At 46.2% G+C, this 27,224-nt stretch overlaps 1 protein-coding gene across 1 annotated transcript in view; it reads left to right on the forward strand.

Moving 5' to 3' along the window:
* HYDIN (HYDIN axonemal central pair apparatus protein) overlaps window positions 1-27,224 on the forward strand; it is a 2,467,744-nt gene that overhangs the window by 1,225,693 nt on the left and 1,214,827 nt on the right. Inside the window, exon 37 of the mRNA XM_085640020.1 lies at window positions 4,289-4,457. Within this exon, the coding sequence (XP_085496146.1) occupies window positions 4,289-4,457 (169 nt within the window). The remainder of the gene's footprint in view (window positions 1-4,288; window positions 4,458-27,224) is intronic.

Below are 27,224 nucleotides of genomic sequence, written 5' to 3' on the forward strand. Positions count from 1 at the left end.
TTGCCACGTTTCTTTTCTCGGAAATACCATAAGTGATTTCGTAACTTGAGAATTTGAAGGGAGTATAGCAGGGGTACTAAAGAGTCACTGAAAAGGAACTCAGATTAACGTGCATTATTCATTAAATATTTAGAGTAGAAAAGGAATGAAGAGTATCATTGGAACTAGGTAAGTTCAGTCTAGTAAATTAGATTTAGTTCGGGCAGTGGCACACATAAAAAGACAGAATAGACTGAAGTATTGTTAGTCCTTTTTTTATTAACTTTTATATTTTGCAAACTCCGCCCAATGGAAGATCCAGGCTATTTACTGGAGGAAGGAAAGATGTGTGCATAAGTGCATATGTACATGCTGAGTTTGAAGGATTACCACACATATTTAGTGATATAATTTGAGCAGAGTACATTGGTCCGATATCTTAATGTGTTGCATTGTAGAGCAGAGGTGATGAAATAGTGTAGTTTTGTGGGAGTATTGTCACATTAGTAATATAAGGCAGATCATAGAACACATTGAAAAGAGGGGTGAAGCTTAAAACAAAGGTAGGAGGACCAGGAGAGCATTATGACAGATGAAGAGAAAAAGAGAGCGATGAAAATGAATGTTGGCGGGGTGTTCTTTTAATTTGTGTTGGAAGATCAGGTAAGAATTAACATGTTTGAGTTCAGTGGGAAGGTCGTTCCATAATCGGGGGTGTTCCTGAAGATTTTGCAAGTTAGAATTCAGCTTATCTTGAAAATGGGAGTTTCAGGGTGGAGAGATTTGGATCTGAGGCGTTTTGCTCCCTTTTTATTTTTAATTTGAGAGGCATATTAGTGTGTTTGGTTTTGGAGGTTTGTAGCTGTTGAAGCAGTTCTGTATATAAAACTAGCCACCAGAGGGAGACAGAAATGTGCTTTGTGACAGATGTGGTGTGTTAATGGTTAATTTTTTATATCAGTCTGGTTGCCTAATGTAGTACACCTTCTACTGATGTGAGGCACCTCACTGCAACATCAGTGAAAGTGAGTTCCTATAGTCAAGAAGTGGTATGACAAGTGCTTAATACAGTTTGTTTGTAGGCAGGTCTTTAGAGACGAAGGTCCTAATCTAAAGTTTGGCGGACAGGGTACTCTGTCACAAAGGTGAGTGAGTACCCTGCCTGCCAAACCCTCAGTCTTCATTTAGAAACGGGTGAACTTTAAGGATTTCGTCAATGGAGCTCCCAGTGGCCGTGGTAGCAGAAAGCTTTATCCAACGGCCCAGTGTAGTAGGGGCAATCGGAGGGAGAACATTACACCTTCCACCCTATTTAGAATGAACCACAGTGGTTGCCAAACGTTTTACATTGAAAGAAACTGCCACAGCAGTGGTTCTTGCCATTGTACAGGGATGACCACTGGGCGGCAATCATCTCTAAATTTGGCTTGGTAGCCTCTCAGGGTGGGCGGAGGTAATGCCCCCGACCATCCTGATGGACCTTACTCTGCCTGTCAAACTCTAAATCAGGCCCAAGGTGTTCGGCTGATCTGCATACGAGGAGCCGGTCATAGAATGATTTTGTTATAGCATTGATATGTGCATCCAGTTACAATTTATTTTCGAAAAATAGAGGGATTTGACATTTGAGACAGTTTGTGAGCTTAGTATTGCTGTATTTCTGAAGTTTTAGGAGATGAAGAGATGCCTCCGTTTTAGTGGGGCGTAATTTCGTTATTTTCTGTCTCATTCAGTCTTGTATGCTGCCATGGAATTCTTGATGGGTGAAACTGATTACATTTTTTCTACTCTTGAATATATATGTGTTTTTCAATCTTTGAAACTGATTCATATCATCTGCATGTTGGCGATACGTGATGCTTAGGAAGTCCAGAAACATTGATAACCAAATAAAGAATGCTCAGTGTGAGCGAGGTGTTGTTTATTTTAATCATTTCGGAGCCATCATAGGTAGTATGTTGTAGAGATTTGCATGGTGTGTCATGTTCCACAAAGTTAAATGCTGCTGACATTTTCGCAGCCCAGTAAAGTCATAATAAAGTACTTGAAGGCTGTTATCCACTACCTGCAGCATGGGTATGTCTGTTTGTTTAGTAGAAAATGTTCACTTAATGTGCATGCTTACTTGTTCTGCCAAGCAACTTTCTAGAAGTTCATCAATGAAGGGCGTGCTAGTGATGGAGAGAGATTAATTGTCTTTTTGGTTAGGGCGGACTTTTGCGTTTCTTAGGATGTGGTTGAATATACCTTTCTTCAGTGCTGTGGGTGCTTGAGAGATGGAGAGCTTATGATGTTGAGCCAGTGGGGCACCAGAGTTTATGTCAAGAATGTACTTAAAATGCATGAAGATTTTAGTTCAAAGCAATTTGTTAACCAACACTAAATGATTCTAAAAATTTTTTTTTTTGCAGGAGTGGTTTATGGATTAGCTTAGACATAAAGTACGAATTCTGTGATAACAGAGATTAAAAGGCATAATATTGAAAAACGTTGAATTGTATTGTATGATAAATTTGCAAGTAGTGCACACTGTATCCACGTGATTAGCAGCACTTTTTAAGGTTGCAGATTTCACATTTGTGTGTTTGACAGCACACAAGTCAGTGTCACGCGCAATAGTGGAGTATTTTAGGTTATGAAGACAGTATTGAGAATACATAAAACAAGTAGGTGTGCACCATACACTCTTAATCAACAAAGGGATGTGTGCCATGTCGGCTCTTCAGTTTTGTCTGCACCAAGATACGCAGGCTGCAGTAGCAGAGTGCGTGTGCTTGGTGAGGGGTCCCTTAAGGTGGCACATTTTGTGCTGCACACTTTAGGGACCCTCTTTAACCACAAGACCCTTGGTACCAGAAGTACCTTTTCATAGGGACTTCTATGTGAGCTAAAGTGGTGTCAGTTGTGGAAACAATAGATACAATTAATGGAAGGAACGCTTTTACTAGGGACCTGATTAGCAGGAACCCAGTACACTTCAGTCAAAGTTGCATCAAAAGCCAGGCAAAATGTGTGTGGGAGTACTGCAACAGAAACCCAGTTTCCTACAGTGAGCAACTCAAATATAGACTCACCTCAAACATTAAAATCTTCTAGCACATTAAGGCTAGGCTATCAAATTTGACTTGCAAATCTATCTCCTCTAACCAATCATAGAAAAGGTGTTTAAGTGAAGGGGAATGATAAGTTAAAATATAAAGTTTATTTGTATTTAATTCTAAATAAAGTATATCTCCTCCTGGGAATTGTGTTGCATTAAAAATAATAGTGTGTCACCTCCGTGCTTACCCTGACAGCATTGTTTAACATTTTGAATCCTGCTAGTACAAAATTGTCAATAAAATGATTTCACTCCTCAATTAACCAAGTCTCCTTTAAAAATTGTCTCTTGCACACAGTATATACTTCAATGGAATTACATTGTTTCCTTTAAGCCAGAGAGGATCCAGATTTCAATTTTTTTTTTACCACTTATTAGTGCCTTCCTAAACTACTTAACTATAGCCACGCCGCATGATCCAGAAGCGAATGGGGACACATCTGGGGGGATGGCAAGAAGAGCAGAGAGCAGTAAAAAAGTAAAAGACAGCTGGAAGACATACCCCTGTTTCCATTTCAAAATGAACTATTAATCACTACTTCATTGTTACCTGTATTATGTATGTGTGGTATGGAATCCCATGGCATCACTGGCACTGTGCATCTGCTACCTGTACTTAAATGATTGCTGCAATGTCTGTTAAAATCAAAAATAAAAATGATTTAAAAAACTAACAAAATAACTATGGCCATGCAGAAGCATTAGGCCTTATATTTATCGCATAAACCCACACACATGACAAGAGCAACTGGCTATGTATCCTGCAAAATGTATCAGAATGAAATTGTGTGCCTTATGATCTTCAGGACAGAACTTGGACAGATCCAGCAGCAGCATGCGGTACTCCACATCTTACAGAAGAGCAATGGCCTTCCTCAGTCCGGCTTCTAAAAACCTGCTAGTCTAGATAGCATCTTAGCAATAAAAGCCATTATTGCGACAGACTCTGTTACTACTGCACAAAGGTTCACAAAACATGTTTTCCATATTTTCATTTTTATGGTTATGGCATGGTCTTTAGTATATTTGTTGGGCACTTTGAAGTGTTTCCTAGTGACAGCTTTCATTTTTGTCAGCTCATTTCCAGATTTTGCGTAATCATTCTCTTCTCACACAAACGCTTCTCCACTTAGTTCATTGTAAGCTCACTTTTTCTTTCACATTTTGTCGCTAAACCTATAATCAATGTCTTTGTTGCATTTTTCATAGATTCTGCGAATGATCAAGGGCTATGACCCTCATAATATTTTGCTGTTGCCGCCTCGTCAACCGGGTGAGAAATTGCCCAAGGAACTAATGGAATACAATGAAGAACAGAAAAAGATACAGGAAGAACAGGCAAAGGCCAGGCCAATCGACAACTTGAATCATGAAAGTGGTGAGGAAATGCAGTTCATAGTGAATACGTTTCAGTTATGGCTCTTACCCAGTACCTCTGTTTAAGTTAACCTTGCTCTGAATCCTTCCTCTCAACAAAGTCAGAAAGCCCTACTTGCTTAGGCATGCGCCTGCCACTTAGGAAGAAATCTGACTTCTGACACTATTGACTGGAAGCCACAGCTGTATCCATAGGAAATCTAGGATTGTTATAGTTTCCCTCATGTTTGTTTGCATTCCTTCATCCTACATGTGTAGAAAGTTACATTCTTGAAATTCTATTGGCATAGGTTAAGGATAAATAAAAATTTCAATTACAAAAAGGTATTTTATTTTCATTCATCAGAAAAATAGTTTTCAGTGTGAAGGCTTTCATTCTTCCACATCCTAGGTTACCAGTGCATAGGAGTGTTTATTATGCACTGCAAATATTGGTGAATACCCACAAGGCTGTAAAGTGATCTATTTTCACCACATTTGTATGTATGACCTCTCCTCAGCGTCAACCCACTAACTTGACAGAAACTATACCATTGTTTTTTTTAAAAGAACTTTATTTGTGCGTGTTTAACAGAGCACGTCAACACAGTAATGGTAAGAAAAACGTATAAGACTGGAAAAGAAAACAAGAAAGAAAACAGCCATCATAACAATGCTGCAGGTGGATGAGTAATGTACATACAATGCAAATCAATAATACATTATGAAGACACCCCCATTACAGTATCACATGCTTGAACTGTGATAACAACAAACAGGTCCGGAAATTATAAACGAGAAGCTCAGAAGTTCAATGTGAGCTGGGTCATTTGTCTCCATCGTTGCCAAGCTACTCCCCTTCAGAAGAGGAGGCAGAATGAGAGCCCACAGGATCCATGAACCTGGCGAGGGGACCCACCCACTCCCCCAGATCCTCCTCAGCTTTATTGTCACACCTACAGCATCTCAAGCTGATCTCCTCAGCTAATGCCTATTCGATCACATTTGCCACCCATCACTCTACACTCTGCCCTCTTCGACCCATCCAAGTAATCGCTACCTGACTGTTAGCCAAAAGTATCAGTAGGTGTAGGAATTTATAAGCCATCTATTGGCCGTTTGTCTGGGGAACGTCCCCCAACAGGCATACTACAGCTTCTATGATCACAAGCATATGCACCACCCAGCTCACTCGTCTCGTCACTTGCAACCGGACTATGCGCACCTCCAGGCAATCCCAAGCTAGATGTAGAAATGTAGCCACTGGGGCAGTCTAGAGGCCTACTGAGATCCATTCTATGAAGCTTCACAGGTATAACATAGGTATGGTGTAAACAATGTAAGTGGATAAGTTTGAACGTACCAGTGCTAGATACCGACTTTACCAAAGAACATTGTCTTATCCATTGAGGATCATCCAGCTGTACCATGAGATCATCATTCAAAGTCTCCCTTGACAGAAATGAGATGGACCGTCGATATGCAGTCATAGCTTTTTATAAAAGGGAGACAAGATGACAACCCCCTCCCAACTCTTCGAGGCCCCTAGAATGAATGTAACTGTCGAAAGACCGCCTGAGGTAGAATGTAGAAATCATGTTGTATAGAGTATAAGCATCTCGGTAGGAAAACCATTTTTGAAATGACCACCTGGCTCAGAAGGGAGAGCAGAAGCAAGTTCCAGAAACGTACGGATGAACGGAGGCCCTCCATAACCCGTCCAATATTATACTGGCAGAGCTTCTGCGGGGAGTGGAGCCCCCATCACCTCCATTTACTGAAATTTATCTCTTGCCCAACGGAGGGGCACAAATGGTAAAGCAGTCACCTGGCATGTAGACTGATGCGTTGCTGAGAGGTAAAAAAGCTTAGCATCCTCATACAGTGACAGCAGATGAGTGATATCTCCCACCTTGATACCCCAGTCCTGCCACAACCTGTTGGATCTGGACAGCTAGAGCCTCTAGCATTATGGCAAATAAAAGGGGTGAAAGGGGGCACCTCTGACTTGTACATCTGCCCACCTTCCATGAGTCAGAGCAGAACTGACCCACCCATACCCTGGTGGTAGGGCTAGTATATATCTAGTGCAACCGAGCATGAAACTGTGCCATGAAACCCATGGCTTCCATCACCCTTGTAGGAGGCCAGCTTAGTATATGATGCACACTTATTTAAGTGATGCACCTTGCACTAATCCAGGCAAGGTGATTTTAGTGGTCTTTGATAACCATAGAAAGCTCTCAAAATGGTAGCTGTGGAGAGCAGCTTTCATGCTCATCTTGAAGGAGTGTTAAGCAGTTTGTTTTACCAGTTTAATCATATTTTGCAGGTTAAACTAAAAAGAACCATGCAGTGTATATATAGAAATACTTCTGTTTATTACACAACACTCACTTACACATTGGTATATATACTACCTGGGGATATCAACACAATACAACAAAAATACTTCAAATGCAATTAAGATAAGTAGCACACAATACAGTGGTCTCCAGGGGGAGACCAAACCATATACTAAGAAAGTGGAATATGAACTTCAAAGGAGAACAAGACTTGGACAAGAAGTCCCAGAGGAGACAGGACACAAGGAACCACCCATGGTAAGTACCCAGGAACCCTACGGAGGCTGCGTGCAAAGTGGGAACACAGCAGCGTGCTAAACGGAAGTCAATGGAGAAGTCCCGGTTGCAGTTCTGCAGAAGAGAGACCCTTCCCAGAGAACCCTGAAGAATTCCTTTCGAGGACAAAAGGTTAGCGAGCCACCCCAATTGTGGATGCTCCGGGAACCAGGTTAACTACACTAGGTAAATAGGGGTGGAGACGTCGGAAATCTCTGTAGACGACAAAGAAAGACTTGGAAGAAAATGCCTCTGGAGAAGAAGGTGAAGAATTCCAGTGGAATCCAAGGCAGATGCAGGTAGTGACTCCTTAGCTCCAATGGAGATTACTTTGGGTGTCCTTGATGCCCTCAGGATGTCGAAGAACCTGGCAGAAGCACAGACACAGACGACGAAGAAGACTTGCAGAACAGCGAGACCAAGAGCAGCAGGAGTCTTCCTTGTGCGGTCTCGGTTCCGGGCAACGTCCAGCAAAAACGGTCGAAGAGTGATGTGATTTCAGGCTTGAGTCTTATCCCATTACAAATCTAATGAACCACCCAAAGGTAAGCCTTTAAGTACCCTAGGGAAAGGGTTGGAACGACTCAGGAGTCCCTTCCAGAGGAGGGACTGGACAGAGGGGATTATACTCTCATGTCCTTTTGTTAGGTTTCGCACCTGAGTGGGAGCCTAGGACCTCCTGAACTGGCTCAATCTTGAGTATGCAAGAAGGGCACCAAATATGCCCTTCAAACCAGTCCTGTGGCGCTGGCAAGCTCCTGACCCCAGCCCAATACACTAAGTCCTGTCTGGGAGGTGGTCACACCTCCCTGTGGACCACCTCCCTGTGACAGGAAACCTATTGCTCTGCCTTCTGTTCGAGCTTGGATCAGCAGCAGGAGGGCAGAATCGTGTCTGTAGTCGCAGCAACACTAGCTTGCTGTCAGACTCTGAAAGGCTATTACTGGGAGTACGGGGGGGGGGTACCCCAAGGCAACCCCTCAGTACATAGGATCATACTTTCAACATTGGAATCGGGTTTAGGGTATGATTCCAACATGTTTGATACCAAACATGACCAGGCTCAGTGCCGCCACTATATAGTTAGACATCTCATAATGACTGATGTCCACTATGTGTATTAAAATGGCTGACCATACTTACAAAGCCTGGAGAATCACTCCAGGGTTTGTAGGGGTGTCCTGCTCATGTAGGGGCACCCTCACACTTATAATCAAGCACCCTTCCCTCGGGTCTGAAGAGCCTGCATTGGTGTGATTTATAGGTTTTAAGTGCAGGGACATCAGATATAAGGAAACTGATATCTGTTGTGAGCAGTGCAGGCACCAACTCACACAGGCTACAATGGCAGGCCTGTGCTAACAGTCTAAGTGGATTCCCATGTGTGGCACATTACAGGCTGCAGCCCATGGGAGACCCCTGGTGTACCTAGGCCCTGGGTACCATAGTACCTTATACTAAGGACTTACAAGGGTACACCAGTAGCCTAAAACTACTTACCATGGACAATTTAGGGAGAAAGCACAGTGACTGGGGTCCTGATTATCAGAACCCCAGTTAGACTAGGTCAAAAACATACTGACACCAAGCAAAAAGTGGGGGTAACCATGAAAGCAGATCCTACTTTTCTACATCACTCATGAGATAATGCCAGTTAGCAGTGTTGAATGCTTTAGCAATATCAATGGACACTATTGCAAATTCCTCCTCCCAGCCATCCACTTCTTGCATGAATTGCACATCCACTTCTTGCATGACATGCACGAGTGGCCGCAGATTCGTAGTGGTACCTCTTTGGTCATCATGTACGAGCTGCGTGATCACCGAATGCAAGCGGAGAGCGAGAGCTATGCGTAGGACCTTTGAGTACGTATTTATTATGGTGCACTATTTGTAAGCTGCTGGATCTAAAAAATATGATGTGGGCCTTCGCATTACAGAAATGCAACCTTCACACATGGATTGGGTAAGCACCTGCAAGCAGCCCGCCTCCAGGTAGACCTCCAGAAAGTTCTGAGCAAGGACAGGGGCGGAGCTTGAAAGAACTTGGTCGTGAGATCATCCCTACCTGGTGCCCTGACACCGGGCAACTGCCCCATAACCGTATGAATGTCTTCCAGGGTGAGGTAGGCGTCTAAGTCTCATGACGCCTCCATCCCCAAGCAAGAAGTGTCAGGGCAGCCAGGAAGCCATCAGCGTGTTCTGAGTCCGTGGAACGGTTCCCAATATACCTGTTCCAGATGGGAACTAAACGTCTCCACCATATCACCCTGCGTATAAATGTCCTGGCCCTGATGGGATCAAAGATGAAGGCTAGGAGAGCAGGAAGCCTCTGGCCAAAGTATCCATGCTAACAGTCAACCAGAGCTATCTCCCTCCCTGTGGAGCAATTGTCGGTGGGATTTCAGAGTATATTTCTCTAGCTTGCCCTGTACCTCGGCAACCTTCTTTTGAGCCTGTAACACCTCCAGTTCTCTTGTAGGGGATTTCCATGTATAGTCATAAACAATTGAATAGTCCCGTCCACGTGCTGGGACCCCGGAGAACTTCTTTAGATATATCTTCTTACGTGGGTATTCTTCGCCTTTCTTCAGGAAGGCCTGCAAAGACACTTAAGAGATAGAAAGACAATAATGCAGCCTAAATACATAGGCTACACTGGCCGCATCTTCATCTTTCAGTGAAAAAAAGAAAGCCAGTATAATATATTTTGTGCAATTTTTGTGTTGTGTGACCCACAGAAACCTCCCCTTCACAAAACTCCTTTTTTCATGATAGAGATGAAAGGAGAGGACCAAATACTCCCATAAGTTTTAAAAATTAGAAGCTCTGCCTTTAAGAATCCAGAGACCACCAGTATCCCATCATGCACAGCTAGTGGCAGTTACTTCAGTTCTTTTTTACGGCTCCTGCTATCAGGACCCTGAAGCATTGAGCTCTACCAAATTTTGTTTTTTTCTTTAAAAATCACTTCAGAATTTATGTACTTAGTACCTTACTCGACGTCTTTGGTCTTTCCCTATATTTTTCGGTCTTTTTCAGACAGGAATTTTCACAGTTTTCAATCAAAAATGCCATCTCTTTTTGATAAATGTCCAGACTGTGGTAGGAAGAAGGCCAAAACTGATCCTCACAGAGTGTGGATTCTTTGCCTGCCTGCTACTCATGTCTCTGACTCCTGTTCCATATGTACAACTTTCTCTAGTTGCACCCTGCGTGACAGGGAGAAGATTCAGCTTCAAGGAGCAGAAGAGCGACGGAAAGAGCAGGCCCAGTCTTCAGGTGGGACTTTAGAGCAAGGAGAGGGTCAGACCTCTACCAGGGCTCTGTCTTCAGCGTCCGGGGGGCTCCCCAGCAGAAGAAGAGATGAAAAACAGCGCCGGTCCACGTCGAAGACAATGACGTCGAGAGGAGGTACAGCGCTGACCTGTTTGCTGTTGACCCACGTGTCTGGGTCAAAACGACGTCGACGTTCCACGTCGAGAAGAAGATCTTTGATGGTGGTTACTCAACCGACGGCAAAAACGCCTCGTTCTGTGTCGAGAAGCCCTCCTCAGACTGTAACAATTCACAAGTCGCCGTCAAGAACCTTGTTTTTCCACTCGATGTCGACACATCACTGTCGATTGACGTCGACACATCACCGTCGATCAACGTTGAGACACCATCATCGGCCACTGATGCGGTCGACTCCGAAAAGTCATCAATCAATGGCGAGACAAAGCTCTCTTTCGAGATGGTCAAAGGTTGCCGTCGACGAGTAGATCGAGATCAAGGGGGAGGGATGGATCTTCTTCAGAATCAATGTCAGCTTCTTCAAGGCTTCTGAAGGTGCGAAAAAAGAGAATGTTGATTTACTCATCGGACTCCGAGTACTCTCGAACCCTACCCTCCATCTAAGAACATTCCTTCACCAACTCAGTCTCCACTTCATCTGCCAGATGAGCAACCAAGACTTCTGACACCACCTCCTCCTCCTCCTCCTACTCTGCCTCCTCCTCTTCCTCCTCCTTCGCCACCACCACGGAGACCAAGGTCTAGGTCTCATACGAGGGATCGTTCTCACAGCCATAGACGCTCCTCTACTCATTCCCATTGTCGACATCACGGTGGAAGGTCTCGTTCCAGACGTACCAGGGACACTTCTTCTTCGAGTACAAGAAGATATTCTCCTACGTTATCGGATTCCCCTCCTCCAAGGATTTAACCAATTGAGGACATTTCTACCTTTCAAGAGGTTCTGGTGCGGGGGGGCCTCTAAATTGAACATTCCGATGTCCACTCTGACACTACAGTGATATTTGAGACACTTCAGCAGAGACAAGCTTCTCGCCCTTTGCTTCCTCTGGTGCCGGGTGTCTTAGAATCGGCTACGGAGCTTTTTCTAACACCCTCGTCAATTAAGCCAGCTCAATCCAGGCTGCAAAAGAAGTATCGTCCTTCAGAACAGGACCCCACATTCCTATGGACGTATCCAGCTCCGGATTCGGTGATAGTGGTGGCTGAGAAAAAGCAACATACTACGGCTCCAACATTTACAGTTCCACTGGATAAAGAGAGCCGTAAGATAGCCTCAGTGGGAAGGCAGGTGTGCAGTACAGCAGCGATTTCCATGAAAGCTGCTAGTGCCACAGCCTTACTAGGCAGATATGACCGGGCACTGTGGGAATCACTCCAACAGTTTGCGGATCACCTACCTAGGGACAAAAGAGAGGACTTTAACGAAATCTTAACAGAAGGCCTTATGGTCTCTAATCAAGTAATCAGTGCAACAGCTGACACAACTCTTCTTGCTGCACATGGATATTGCCACGACATGGCATTTAGGTGGCATTCATGGCTACACTTGACATCACTTAAGCCTAAATACCAGCAGCGCATCTTGAATCTCCCGTTACCTGGTACAACACTTTTCGGCACTCATGCAGACGAGGAGATGGTCAGAATGAAGGTAGAGATGAAAACACTGAAAGCTGTTGGCCTCGAAAGACCCAAAGAACAACGCAAATCTTTCCGACCTTTCTCCCACCGCTATTCTTCACAGAGGGTTCAAACCCCTCGGTGGTATCAGGGCCGACAATCGGGTACGCAACAATTGTAGCAACGCTCCTACCAGCCTTATCAAAAGTGACAACCAAGAGGAAGGTCAGGACAGCAACCTTCTCAAGGACGCAAGATACCAGTCGGGACAAAACCTGTCTTCCCCCTCTTACGTTACCCGCTCCGGTAGGGGGACGCATCCAGCAATACTTGGCAGAGTGGCAAAAAATCACGCAAGACAATAGGCTGCTGAATATTGTTCGCAATGGATACTCTCTCAGATTCATCAGCTCTCCACCAGCAATACCTCCGAAACAATCAAGATTCCAACTGTACCAATTACAATCGGAAGCAAACATTCCCTTACAGAAGCAGGCGGTGGAACCAGTTCCTCCTTTACAACGAGGCAAAGGGCTTGTCTTTCTTGTCAAAAAGAAAGACAAGAATGAGTTCAGACCCATTGTCGACCTGAGGAAGGCCAACAAGTGGATTCGGAGAGAGAGATTCCAGATGCTAGCATTACACCAAATCTACCCTCAGCTAAATCAAGGGGATTGGTTATGTGTAATCGACCTTCAGGATGCATACTTCCACATTCCCATCATAAGGAAGCATCGCAAGTTCTTGAGTTTTACTGTGGGGAACAACCACTACCAATACTGTGTATTTCCATTTGGCCTGAAGTCAGCACCCATGAACCTTTTCCAAGTGCATGGTAGCTGCCCATCTGAGGAAACACAAAGTGTTCGTCTACCCCTATCTAGACGATTGGCTAATCAAGGCATACACGTATCAGGAAGCTCAGCTACACTTCAATTGGACCCCCGATTTTCTCCTTCAATTGGGTCTTCATGTCAACCATGTGAAGTCTACCTCGACACCTGTGCAGTCCCTGCAATATCTGGGACCATCTATCAATACTCGTAGGGCAAACGTGTCTCCTTCGCGGGAGGGACGCTTATCGATATTTCGGAAGGCTCTGGCTCTCATGACAATGTTTCACCCGACTGTGAGGAAGGTCTCCTTGCTTCTGGGCTCGATGGTATCCTGTATATTCCTCACACAGAATGCTCGTCTCCACATGAGGCACCTGCAGGAATGCCTGGAAGACCAATGGGACCAGCGAACAGGAGATTGGGAAGACCGGATTCAATTGTCTCAGCATGCCCTCCGGTCCATCAAATGGTGATGTTCTCCCACCAATCTCCTACGAGAGATTCCGTTCCACAAGGAGATTCCTCTTCAAAACCATAGTCACAGATGCCTCTCTCTAGGGATGGGGAGCCAATACAGATCACCTTCAAATTCAGGGCAAATGGTTACACACAGAATCCACTTACCACATCAATCTGCTAGAGCTACTAGCAGTTCATATGGTGCTGAAAGCCATTCAGCCATCTTTCCACGCCAGCTTCCTGCTTGTCCAGACAAACAATGCAACAACAATGTTCTACCTCACCAAACAGGAAGGCTCGAGGTCCAGACCATTATCTCGGGAAGCCCAGTTGATCTAGAAGTGGCTTCTAGCCAGAAAACTGACCATAACAGCAACTTACCTCCCAGGTGTTCAGAATGCTCAGGCCGACTCTCTCAGCAGGATCCGTCAGAAAAACCACAATTGGGTCCTAAACGACGATGTGGTCCAAGATATATAATCAGAAAATGGGGTACTCTGGAGTTCGATTTGTTCGTCACCGCAGAAAACAGCAAATGCCAAAGCTTCGCGTCGAGGGTCTACCAATGGGAAACCCTGGGGAATGCCCTATAGATCAACTGGTCAGGCAGATTTCTCTACACCTTTCTTCCATTTCCCCTTATCCCAGCAGTCCTCATCAAGCTTCCACAGTCACGGGCCAAGATGATACTCCTAGCCCCGGAGTGGCCACGTCAATGGTGGTTCACAAACCTCCTTCACCGGTCTACCCGTCTATATCTCAGGCTTCCATGCTGATCAGATCCCAAGGAGAAGGACTTTTAATGGGAGGAAAAACCTTCTTCAAACCCTCCAAGAGATCTTTGATGACAGGAATTCTGAAAAAAGGAAGTTTGTGAAGGGCATTTCCTGTAACTCCAGTTCTCTTGTAGGGGTATTTCCATGATAAGTCATAAGCAACCTGCCCTCCTCCCTGGTGGAATAGGCAGAAGGAATAGGCAGACGGATCCATAACATAGAATATGCATTCACTTCTCATCACCCTCAAAAAGAACTGAAGTAACTGCCACTAGCTGTGCATGATGGGATACTGGTGGTCTCTGGATTCTTAAAGGCACAGCTTCTAATTTTTAAGACTTATAATGGCAGCCTATGGGACTATTCTGTCCTCTCCTTTCATCTCTATCATGAAAAAAGGAGTTTTGTGAAGGGGAGTTTTCTGTGGGTCAAACACCACAAAAATTTCACAAAATATATTATACTGGTTTTCTTTTTTCACTGCAAGATGAAGATGAGGCCAGTGTAGCCTATGTATTTAGGCAGAATTATTGTCTTTCTATTGCTTATGTCATGATCTCACACGCTAGAAAGGCAAGGCAGGGTACACACCTCAAAGGCTACGTCCCCGTATGCATGGGCAGCGGTATACATGGTATGGAAGTCTGCTGCACTACAGTACCCAGAAAGCAGCTAGGCCTCTCAGAGCAACACGGAACTTCCCTCGTCGACACGCCTGCTATTTAAGCACTTCCTGTGCATCAGGAAGGTGCTTGACAATCTTGCCCTGAGCTTCGTGAAGAGCGGACGCTTTCCATTCCGCTGGACGAAATTTGGTAGCCGCATTCTTTTTGGGTTTCCCCGAGGACTTCAAAAGACCCGTGAAGCACTCGTGTGCTTCTTTTGAATCGACCCGTCTGCTGACCGTCACCCCACAGAGCCGCATCTCCAAATGAGCCGAGCACTTCAAACGACCCGAGGAGCACTCGTGTGTTTATTCTTCCCAGCCCGACGGCCGTTAACGTCACCCTGCAGGGCGGCATTCAGGTACCGTGTCAGCCGATACAGAGAAGTGTCGGAACGCTTCTCTCAAGTTCTTTTTCACGCAATTTCGCTTTGGTTTTGGAAATTGTTTGCGCGCGCTACATGCACGCAGCGCATTTAGTAATCAGACCCTCCGGTGGCTTCCTGAACTGGGTTGGGCTATAATTAACTTCACGTTGTGCTGGAATATACAGCGTAAGGAACCTTTCTATGAACATGTTCATACCTGCTGTGAATTGAACAGCCTTGGAGTGGCCTGTTACTGAGTGAATCTGGTCCCTTTTTGATAGTGACTATTGATTAATCCAGCCGTGATTTTTGGAAGACTTCTTTCCTGTTATTTTCGTGAGAGTTACTTTGTATGACTACCGGCAATTTTGTGAGTGAAAGAATGAAAGCATATTGACTGCTACTGCATGTGGTGTGGCCATTGACCTTTCCAATTCATGCTTGTCTCTGGTCTACTTTTGTTTTCCATGCAGTGCATTTGTATACACACCTAGACCAGACCTAGGAAGCAAGGATTCCCGGCAGAATCTTTATTATTTTGTCCCCTTCCCTTTTCCCCGGCGTGCTGTCTTCCATAGCTGTGTTTGAACATACTGTGGGGAGTAGCGCTCAGGTGAGGAGGGAGGCCTCTCTGCACGACATCGTCCCCGCTGGCTGCTAGGAAGAGGTTAGTGGCGTATTTACTCCTTCTTGTGCTGCTGACAACCTAACAGCTTAAGTGTCTTTGCAGGCCTTCCTGAAGAAAGGTGAAAAATACCCACTCAAGAAGATATATCTAAAGAAGTGCTCCTGGGTCACAGCACGCGGGTGGGACTATTCAAGTACTTATGACTTATCATGGAAATGCCCCTACAAAAGAACTGGAGTTACAAGTGAGAAACTGTCCCCCCCCCCTCCCCCGCTGACATCCTTGTTGAACTCTCGCCTACTCATCACTAACTCTTCCCCTCCCCCCACCACCCCCAGGAGTTTGGTCTATAGTGTGCTCCTGACCCAGCAGGAAAAAGCCTAAGCAATGCCTCCGGTCACTGCCGTCATGCCCCCATTCAGTCTACCTCAATCGTGTCATAGACCAATTAATGTCAAAGAAATATGTTAAAACTTGGTTCAAAATCTCTCGGTCCTCTGTTTCCTGAAGAACCTCCGAGGACAGCCTCCAGGTGAACAGGGAGCACCGTCCCACTCAATCTCACAGTAAACCAGACATGATCTGATAAGTAATTGGAGGAGTGAGAGATTGCATGGATGCTAGGCCTTAGTGAGGTAGTTTTGAGAATACGGTCCAGTCTCGTTAAAGGCCCTCCAAATGTCACACAGGCCCAACTGATGAGTGATCTTCCTGAATGCTGTGGTTATCTTCGGTTTGGTGTTCAGACGGGAAGGGTGCCTAGTAATAGCACCATTCATTATGCAATTGAACTCCCACACCTATATAACACTGGAGTCCAAACCCAGTAAGATCAGGTCACGTCATTTCGGATAAAACGTCTCTTTATCAAGGTTGGGGCCATATGTGTTAACAATGGCAATATCTGATCGAGACATCTAGCCACAGATTTCGTACCTTAGATTTCTCCCAGGCGCCGGACTGCATCAAAAAAGAAATTCAGCAGTACTCACGCTACTCCATACCGACTTCCTCCAAGTATGCAACGTCACCGTAGTCCATATTAGCCCCTCCCCGACACACTGAAGTCAGTTTCTTTTTTTCTGCACTTACAACGCAGATCCGGATAACCCATTACATCAGGCCGTTTTTGGCCTACTTCCACGTTTCCATTGTTGAAACAGTGTGTTTTTTCTGTTCAGACCTTGTGGTTCTTGAGGATGGCAAATGTGGTGCTTGGGAGAGCATCATGACTCTAGAAGTGCGACTCCTGTCGTCTACTTCGACCGAAGGCTCTGCTGAAATGTCGAATGAAGCTTCTGTCGGTGTGGCTCTCGCAGTCACTGCACGGTCCATACGCAGGCCCGGTCCAGGATCCGATCTCGTGGATATCACTCTCCATCATTGTCCCACTGTAAAGTTTGACACAGTTGGTCAAAGTTGTGGCATCCCCTCACTTCACCGTGCAGATATTCAGACTTTCACACCTCCTCACGCTTGCTGGGTCAGGAGTGCGTCTACAAGTTCACCCTGCCACCCCCCTGTATACCCTGGAGCCAGGGTGACTCTGTCCCAGATGAGAGCATATTATTGCTCTCTGCATGCCATTTTTTGGTTTTCACCTTCCCCTGCACCCCCCAAGGAGGTGAGAGGTGCCTTGACTGTGTCCACGCTGGCAGGTTCGCCTCAGCTTAAGTTAGGCCTCAGGTTCGATGGTGGACTCTGTCTTGGCGCTGGTGCACAGCCTTTTGGGGTTCTCACCTTCGGTGCTTTTTATCCAGTCAGCTGACTCTTACAACGACTATCGACACAGTGCCACTTGCCCTTTCCAACATTGAGTTGTCGCCAACTTGGCGTCGGTCGATGTAGATTGCAGAGCAAATGGTTCCGCCTATCTCGGACACCCTTCTGCTTTCTCTGGAGCCCTCCAATGTTTTTCCTTCTGAGGAACACTGTTTAGGAGGTCGTGGGGACGAGTCCGCGTTTCTGCACCCCATCTCTGATGCTGCTAAGCCTCCTGTGGAGAATAGCTGGGTAACTGAGCTGGCTGAAACTAGTGAACTACAGTCTTTCACAGTCTTGGGCCTTCTTTCCCCTTCTGGTCTTGCTACAGAGCCGCGTTGCTCTGATTCTGGATTTAACTTTTCCTTCTGTAGAAAAATCTACTCATCCCCTAACTGGCATTCTCCATTAGGGCCAAACAGGGGTCTAACCGGTGCTTCCCCTTAGTGACACCCTATATGGCATTTTGTTGGGTGCTGTGCTAAACCCGATACAGGAGCCCCGGTGGATTGATCTATACCTCACAGACACCATCTGGCCCCTGCTGATCAAGCCTGTCTCCTCTGGGACCCTACTCCTCATAGTTTGGCAATACAGGCATCTTTGGCTTTGCACCATATCGACTCTTTTGCATCTTCCATCAAACAGATTCCAGGAGACAGGATGCTTGTGGCGGGCATATCTGCTCCTCCACAGTTTCAGCTTTGCATTCCCTGAATACATCTTGCGTTCGTGGATTCTTTTCCCATACATTGTGGGATTCCTTGACTCTTCTGTTGCCATTACTTCCGGACGACACCCGGAGCAAGCTTACCCAGTTGATCTGACCAAGATGGGCAACAGGTGGCTAAATTAATCATCAGATGTGGATGGATACCACTGTTTCAGTAGGTTGGGCCATGGCTTCTTTAGTGGTGCTGTGTCGTTGTGCCTGGCTGTGCACCTCCTCTTTTTCAGAGGCTGTTCAGACCACTTTACTTGACATGCCTTTTGATGGCACCCATCTTTTCGGTGCTCATGCCTACTCTGATTTATAGCATTTTTGAAAAAGTCTGAGTGGAACAGAAACTTAGCTCTACTCATGCTCCTGTCTGTCTCCCTAAATCCACCCATTTTATTTTGTATGGGGGATGTTGGTCCTTCATTTCTATCTCGATTGAGCATTGCATGGGCGTATCTATGGTTGTCTATCCCACCTATTGGTGACACCGGGTGTGAAATTCCTGCATCCTGCAGATATTGTTATTCTTCTTACGCTGTTGATGACAGGTTGTGGTTCCATTATGACCCGACATGGGTTTAACACCTGTTGCATAGGTGTTTTATGTCTCTGGTTAAGGACTCTGTGCCCAAGAGATCGTTTTTCTGTATTATTATTTTCACACATGAGAATAATAACTTGTGTTACATGCTCTTTAAAGCATTTGTGGAGAAGTGTGGCTCACTGGTTAGAGTAGGCAGACCTGGAAGCAGAGGTCAGCCCGGGACCAGGGTTCAATTCCCGGCTCGGCTGGGTCTTGAGTCCATAAATTGTCCATGGACTTGATAATTCTCGCTCCAGTGCATAATCGATTCATAGGTTCACACTCTGCGACTCTGGGCAATAGCTTGCTTAATCTCCACAATGGCCCCTCGCGGCGGGATGCCTGGCTTTCACCTTGTGGATGCCCTGCTGGGTTATCTCACAGGGGAATACCAGGACGGGTTCCCTAAGCAAGCGCTTAGAGACCGGTTGGTGATTTGCGCTATATAAATATCTGCACATTTACATTTCTGTATACTTTGTGCAGGATTTCTGTGAGCCATGTGTGGTCTAGAGTTTAAGAACTCTGACTCCCTATCTAACTGCGGGAACTTTTTACCCCAGCACTTTACATTGATAAGCAACTGGGGGAGTTTCTATATTGCTTGTTCAATGAGATCCTTTTCTTGTGAATCTCTAATTTCTCCTATACAGGGAGCACCCTTTCTGCTACCCTTCTTGTGTAATTTTGTTTTGCCAAAGGCTCTAACTTTCCACTTGAGCATTGGGACACATGCCACAGTCACTGCAGTCTCTACTTTGTTGTCCACCTTACTGGCCTGGCCATTATTTCCCGCTAGTACATTCTTTCTCTGCGTGTCATTAATTTCTCTAGCAAGCTTCTGGCTCTTCTTTAGCAGGTTATACTTTTAACGGACTACTCTGGTGCACGTTTCATTCACTTCTTGTGATTTTCACAAGGGTGTGGTTTTTCGGGGAAAAAGGTGTTTTCTTCCTCAGTCTTGCTGATTGTCTTGTTTGTGGTTTCCTCCACATTCTTTATCTCTGTGGTAGTACTTTAGTGCCAACTTTTCCTACCACCGGTCTTGCTGTCCTTGCTCTGACTTTTCCTGCCATCTATCATACTCACATATTGCCTACAGGCAAGTCTTTTTCCCTTATTGCCAATAACACCTCCTTTATCATAGATTATACACGCACGTAGCATCAAGGCATCTCTATTTTTATCCCTACAAAGACACTGTGTGATCTCTTTTTGTGTGCTAATGGCTCACCTACTTTTTGGTGGATTCCTTGTTACCTGAAACTGTTCCAAGAACATTGTGGTTTCATGCTCTTGGACTAGTTTCCTTGTTGGCTTGTGTGTCCCCTTCAGGAACTCTATCTATGAACAACTCTTTTCACTTTGTTCAGTAGGGTGTCCTGATATCCTACTCTCAGGGGTTAGTCATTAAACCCATACATTATCATTTATTGCTGGATATAGGAAGCTGGCTTTGTATATACTATACCAAAGTAAGGTATAGTGTGCACAGAGTCCAGGGAGTCCCCAGAGATCTAGCAGAGGCTAAATTAGGTACGTACTCTCTTTGTGGTAGTGTGGGTGGGCAGCTAGGCTTATCCAGAGGGTGTGTTAACCATTTATTGTATTCACTCACTCAAGCACTGATTATACACACTCAGCGACAAAATCCAGAACAATTGGGTCAGTATAAAAAAGATATACTTATGTTTTAATTCTAGAACCAAGCAGGACTTGGTGCAGGTAGGTAAAATGTACTTTCAATTGTAAACCTTTACACAGAAATGCAATTGGGGATGGATTTGCAATTGTTACAGGTTGGTATGGTTTCAAAAAGTAGGTTAAATTACACGGTAACTACTTTTTGGATACTTTTTTTATTACTTTCAGATCACATGGACTACTGGGGGTGGTATGCCTAGATACCACACCCAGGGATCTGATAATACAAGGTAAAAAGTAAGACTTTTCTTGGTTTGTTATAGGTACTTTTTCCTCCCGACAAAACAACAGTTCAACACTTAGAATATTTTCGTCCCAAGAACTCACAACATGGGTTCCTATGAGAGAAAAATGGTTATTGGTTTCACAGGTAAGTAAACATCTTATTAGTGGGAGTTTTGGGGGGTTAGGACCAAGGTTCCCCAAGGTCTAGGTAGGCACTCAAGTTGCACCACCAGCAGCACTGGTACAGCCGGGTGCAGAGTGCAGGGGCCCAGTGTTAGCCAATGGGGCTAAGGGGGCCTTGGTTAGGGACTGCTTATGAGCAGGCCACTCGAGTGTGGGAGTAAAGCTCCTGGGGTTAAGGTCAGCACGGCAGGGTACAACAATCAGCACAGGAGCTGCACCACCAGCTGCACAGGGGCAGGCGGGTGCAGGGTGCCAAGAAACGTTGGGGACCCCGTGATTTCCAATGGCGACCTTCGGTTCGGCACAGTTGCTGCAGGTTGGGGCAGGGAGACTTCCTGAAGGCGACCACCAGCTGGAGAGGTAAGTTGGGTTCTTGGGGGATGCCTGGACACTGTCGGTTGGGCCACCCTAAGCTGTGGGGCGCCAGGTGCAGGGGTGTCTTTTGGGGTCAGGTTCTTCTTACCAGCTCCATTCGCGGTCGGGTGGACCCTTTAGGTTGAGGCTGCAGGCTTTGGTTTAAAGTTTGAGGGAGGTTGGGGATCACCAGATCTGAGGTCAGGGTAGCTGGGGAGACCTCCTCGTAGTGTTGGGCCACTCGAACTTGGGCCGTGGTCGTCAGGTGCAGAGTGGTACAAAATCGTGGAGTTGCCTGGATCCGGATTCTGTGGGTGAGTCTTGGTTGAGGAAATCTGGTGCTCACGGGATACAGAGTCTTAAAGATGGTTACAGGGTAGGTCCTCTGGGTTCTGGGGGTTGCTGGATGCTGGACTTGCTGGGGTTATCGCTGTAGGCAGGTTGTAGACGGGATAAGCCGTTGGTGTACTCTTCCTGCTGGGTCAGCATGGCTCTTCTGTCCTTCTTTCTTTCTCGAATCTGAAGAGGCAAGGTTCATGGTTGCTCCTAAATACTAAATTTATGGGTGTTAAAGGGATGTGTAGGTCGGGACCAATGGGCTCCTTTCTTGGGGTGTGTACACCCGCTATTATGCCACTTGGTACCCACCTCTCCCTAATTGGCTGAGTCCCCTCATCTTCAAGATGGAGAGGACTGAGATGTGTGCTTCACCTCACCTCCCCCACCTGAGGGGTGAGGTAGGCAAAGGTGGGAACACCTCTCCTCCTAGTTTGGTTTTCCCGACAATTCTCTCACTCAAAGTGGGCGGCCGAACCTGTGGGAGTCAGTTGCTGGGGGCAGCAAAAGGCAGGAACAGCCTCCAAAAGCGGTAGGCTTTTGAAGCTTCCCCTTCATGGACCCAGCCCATCCTGGGGGAGGAGGTCGTGGGGGCCCTTCTGGTTGAGGCTACAGGTGTCGGCTTGAAGCTTGAAGGAGGTCTGTGATCATCAGATCCAAGGTCAGGATCATGGTGGTGGGCCACTGGAACTCGGGCCGTGGACGTCGGGTGCAGAGTGGTGCAAAATCGCCGAGCCTCCTGGATCCGGATTCTGTGGGTGAGTCTTGGTTGAGCAAATCCAGTGCTTACAGATAGGTGCAGGGCAGGTCCTCCGGACTCTGGGGGCTGCTGGCTACTGGACACGCCAGGGTGCCAGTGTATACAAATAATGGACGGAATGCTGAACAATGCAAACATTTACCCCCAGTCACAAAGATCTGTGTTTAATCCATTGTTCTTTTGCTCACCACGCCACCCCAGTTTGGGGTGTCACTGTAGGTAGGTCAGAGTTGGGACAGGCCGTTAGGGCTGGGGCCAAAGCAATTGGTGTCCTCTTCTTCCTGGGTCAGCATGGCTCTTCTATCCTTCTATCTTTCTTAAATCCAAGGAGACAAGGTTCAGGATTGCTCCTAAATACTAAATTTAGGGATGTTCACAGGGGTGTGCAGGTCGGGACCAATGGGTCCCTTTCTTGGGGTGAGTACACCCCCTATTATGCCACCCTCCTGTGGCAGGGGGCATGAGCCTGTTTCTAATTGGCTGAGTCCCCTCATCTTCAAGATGGAGGGGACTGAGATGTGTGCTTCACCTCGCCTCCCCCACCTGAGGGATGGGGTTGGTAAAGGTGGGCACAGCTCTCCTCCTAACTCGTTTTTTTCCGCTAATTCTCCCTCCCAAAGTAGGTGTCAGAAATAGTGGGAGCCGGTTGCTGGGGGCAGCAAAAGGCAGGGACAGCTTGAAAGGCGGCATGCCTTTGAAGCTTCCCCTTTGTGGACCCAGCCGATCCTGGGAGGAGGCATGACCCCTCTGCCCAGGCTGAGCTTTGTCTCTAACCCAGAGGGCAGAGGCTCTCTACCCAGGGGTCTAGGAACCTGTCTGGTGGTGGCAAATTGCAGGCAGCCATTGAGGATCCACACCAGGGCTAGTCGTTTTTCAGGGGGCATCTCTAAAATGCCCTCTGAGTGCATTTTACATTAAATCCCACACTGGCATCAGTGTCGATTTACTCTGCTGAGAAGACCATATACACTTTATGGCTTTACTACACTTAAAATGTCTAAGAATGGATTTAGACCCTGTAGGGGTACAGGGTTTAGGCCACTGTACCCTCGCCTGAGGGCTAGTCCACCCTTCTAGAGGGGTGGCTTACATAGGCCTCAGGCAGTGGGTTGTAGGTTTGGCACACAGGGATGTGTGCTTGTTGACTGTTCACTTTTCTCTGCACCAAAATAACCCAGCCTGCAATGGCAGTGTGTGGGTGTTAAGGTACAGGGCCTCTAAGGGTGGCACAATTGGTGCTGTAGCCCTTAGAGGCCTTCCCTTGTCACAGTGCCCTTGGTACCTTTTATAAGGGGCTTACCTGTGGCCAGAGATGTGCCAATTGGGGGTACAAAGGTACAGTACAGTTTTGGGAAAGAACACAGGCTCTGGGAACCTGATTGGCAGCGACCCAAGGCACATCAAGTCAGTGTGGCATCAGATGTCAGGGAAAAAGTGGGGGTAATCATGCAAAAAGGGCACTTTACTACACTGGGGTTTCTTCTTCAAAAAGAATATTCCCCTCTATTGCGTATTTAACTTCCTTAACCCACTTTTGGTATTACCAGTACTGTAGGAGTGTTGTCCTTATACTTATGGGAATTTGAATGTCCCCCTCCCCCTTCCTGTGGGACATTTTCTCCTCTAATCAACAATTGTTCTTCTTTAGCTTGCATCTCTTCTGTTGCTTAGCTTTCATTGTTTGGCTCATTTTTTAACTGTTCCCCTTGTGTGGATTTAGTCCCTATGTGTTTTACTTTCGTCCGATCTTCAGTCTGCTTCTGCTCTGTCGGCTATGCGTTACCGTTGGGTGATAAGACTCAGTACCCTTTTCTAGGCTTCCTTGGGTTAGCCTTTTTCACCTTGGCCTGATTCAGGACCTAGTTATAGAATTGTTTTTCTCTCTATCACCATTTTATGGCTTGTACTATGTTTCTGATTACTGACCTCATGCTACTTACGTTTCTCAGCTTCAGCAAGGTGATAGCTTCTTCTTTCATCAATATATTTATATGCAGGAGGTTACTGTCTATGCTTATCTTCACTTAGTCGCTATGTATGCAGTAGCTCTTCTTTCCACCTCTATGGGTTCTGTGCATTGAATTATCCTATCTGTGTCGTTCTGTGTCTGGGATATTTATTTTATTACAAGCGTTGCACTTCTCAATATTTGTTGTTCTTGTCTGCGATTTTTTTCTGTGGTTGCATTAATCCATGCTCCTTTACCATGGACCTATTCTAAGGTTCATCTCTCAGTGTATCTCAGGACAGGTTTGTCTATACTCTATTTGCTATTGCCTCTGTCCTTCTGAGCCACAGCTGCCCATGAGTTCAGGTCTTGGGCCCATTTTCTCCATGTTTTGCTGAGAATTTTTGACTGACATAATGGTTTTCTAAGTCAGGGCTATATAGCTTAGTGGCATTGGCTTCTGCCTTTGGGTTCCCAAGTCATGGCCAATCATGGGTCATATCCCACCTTGTGAGGGACCTCGTATTGTATTTATATTGAGTATTGTCTACGGACACATTTCTGTTCATCTTCCATGGGTTTATCCCCATGTTTTTCAGCATCTTAATGAATTTGCTTGCCTGTGGTTCTTACCACAGTTCTTAGGGTGAAGCTTATGCTCTTGCTCACCTCACTTACTAAGAGTGGCCAGTCTCCTCTATCTTATTACAGACTGGCTAGTTCTATTCAGGGATTTGTTTGTACGATCAGTTTGCAGACCCACCTCCGGGGATGGTATTGCTTGGGTATCTATTCTAAAGTAAGGAATCTAAGACTAGACCTCTCTTTCAGATGAACAAGTTATTTACTTTTGGTCATGCCTTATCTGGTAGAGACATAGTGTAGTTACAGATACCTTACTGAACCACCCGCCCTCCCCATTCTGCGAACTGTTTCCATCTTACCGATAAGATCCCTTTCTTAGTGTCTGCATACCGTGCATTTCAACTTTGTTAGGTGTTAATTGAAAGAGGTATTTATCTCTTATGGCACACTGTTTCCACATCTTGTTTCTATGATGGCTCTGTATTTTTGGTTCGGTAAATAGTCACAGAAGAAACCGACATCAGCGCTTCTGGGCGGGGCTTATATGAACTCCAGTGACGTTGCATACGTGTACCACTTCAGTTCTGAATCGCACAACCCCTCTACTTACACACAGGGGTACTGCTGAAAAAAATTCCAGATCCAGTCTGGCCCCTGGGGAGAATTCTAAGGTAATGAATCTGCAGCTAGACTGTCACTACCAGACAAGGCATTACCGAAGGAAGCTAACGTGTTTATCTGCCCCATCGGGCCTCCCCTGAACAAGGAGGTAACAACCTTCCACACATGCCTCCAAATTCTAAAGGACAAAAAGGAACCCCAGGTGACCCAAACGAGTACGCCCCTCGAATAAGTTGAATATGTAGCAGTTTAAATCTGGCCCCTCCATTTTGTAGCTAGTTTCACCGAGTCTCCATAGGACAGGTGGGGCTCCTGCAAACAGGTGTTATCCACTTTATGCTGTTTAAGAAGGGAAAGGAACCTATACCATTTTTTATATGAACCCAACTCCTGCACATTCCAGGAGAGGTGACCATAAATTTCGGGTTTAGCCATCATAAAATGTGAAGCTCATGACAGTCAGTACCACCCCCGCACCATGATGGCAACTAAAACCCTAGGAAGGAAAGAAGAGAACAAGGAAGCCCCCCCTGAACTGAAAAACTCCTCCCACCCTGGACATATGTAAGCCACAACCACTTCTTCCAAGTTCACAAACCTCAATGTGTTAGGACATAGACCATCACAGCCCACCCCTCCCTAAAAGAACAATACCAACGCCCCACAACTTCCCCACTAAGGTAGAATCCACACGAGTACATCACACCCCTATAATCAGTGTCCCACAGACTCCAGAGACATTAGAAGGCCGCCCCAGAAAAGCGCACACGCTTAGTATCAAAATACACAGTGCCTAGCAGCAGAGACCCCGCTCAGCAAAACAGTTCCCTCCACACATAGCTGTCAAGGCTTCCACGAAAGCCCCTCCCCAATACCCCCCCCCCCCCTCCACAGTGCAACAGAGTCATTGACAACCTTCTGATCTCAGCGTATAGTTCAGAAAGTCCGGCCAAGGACCCGCACGTCGTTCTCTCACTGGTGTATAGTATCTAGAATAACTCCACAAAGCTGGGAGGGAGTCGCAAGCGGTCCATCATCTGGTACAGTTTCAGTCTGCAGCATCTCAGGCACCGATTGTAGTTTGAAGTCAAGAGTATCCATTGTGCTGTCATCCTGTACCACAATGCGACCTGTACCACAATGCGACCAGTACCCTCTCTTCCAATCAGGGTATATTGTAATAGAACAATTGTCAAACTTCAGGACAGGCGCTTCCCTAGCTGTACTCAGGATGGCATTTCTGGCCCTGTAGTTCAATACCCAGGTAATGAGGGCATGAGGCGAAGCTCCCAGGGAAGAAGCAGTTGCCAACGCCCTATGAGCCCATTCGATGACAAAGAAGTCAGATAAGTCTTTGAAAGAGAGTGCCTCACCAATGCGCCAGGAAACGTTCCCCTGAGTGCCCCTTGACCTGTTCAGGAAATCCCAGCAGGTGCACATTATTTTGCTGAGACCTGCCCATCACATCCTTGACTTGATCCTCTAGAGTGCTGGAGACAACTTGCAGCTGAGAGACCTGTTGCTTGAGCTGTCGCACCTTAGACTGCAGGGTAGAAATATTGGACTTCTCCACTTTGTCAGCTACCTTGCAGAGAGTTGCCCGCAGAAGATTCACTTCGATCGATTCCCGCCAATCTGTCCCTCCAAGGCAACCCTTGAGCCCTAATTTGCCTCCAACAGTGCAGCCCAAGAAGGCTCCACCTGCCGCACTAAAGAGCGTTCCAGAGTGTGTGAAG

This window comes from Triturus cristatus, chromosome 12 (genome assembly GCF_964204655.1).
Source record: "Triturus cristatus chromosome 12, aTriCri1.1, whole genome shotgun sequence".
NCBI lineage: Eukaryota > Metazoa > Chordata > Amphibia > Caudata > Salamandridae > Triturus > Triturus cristatus.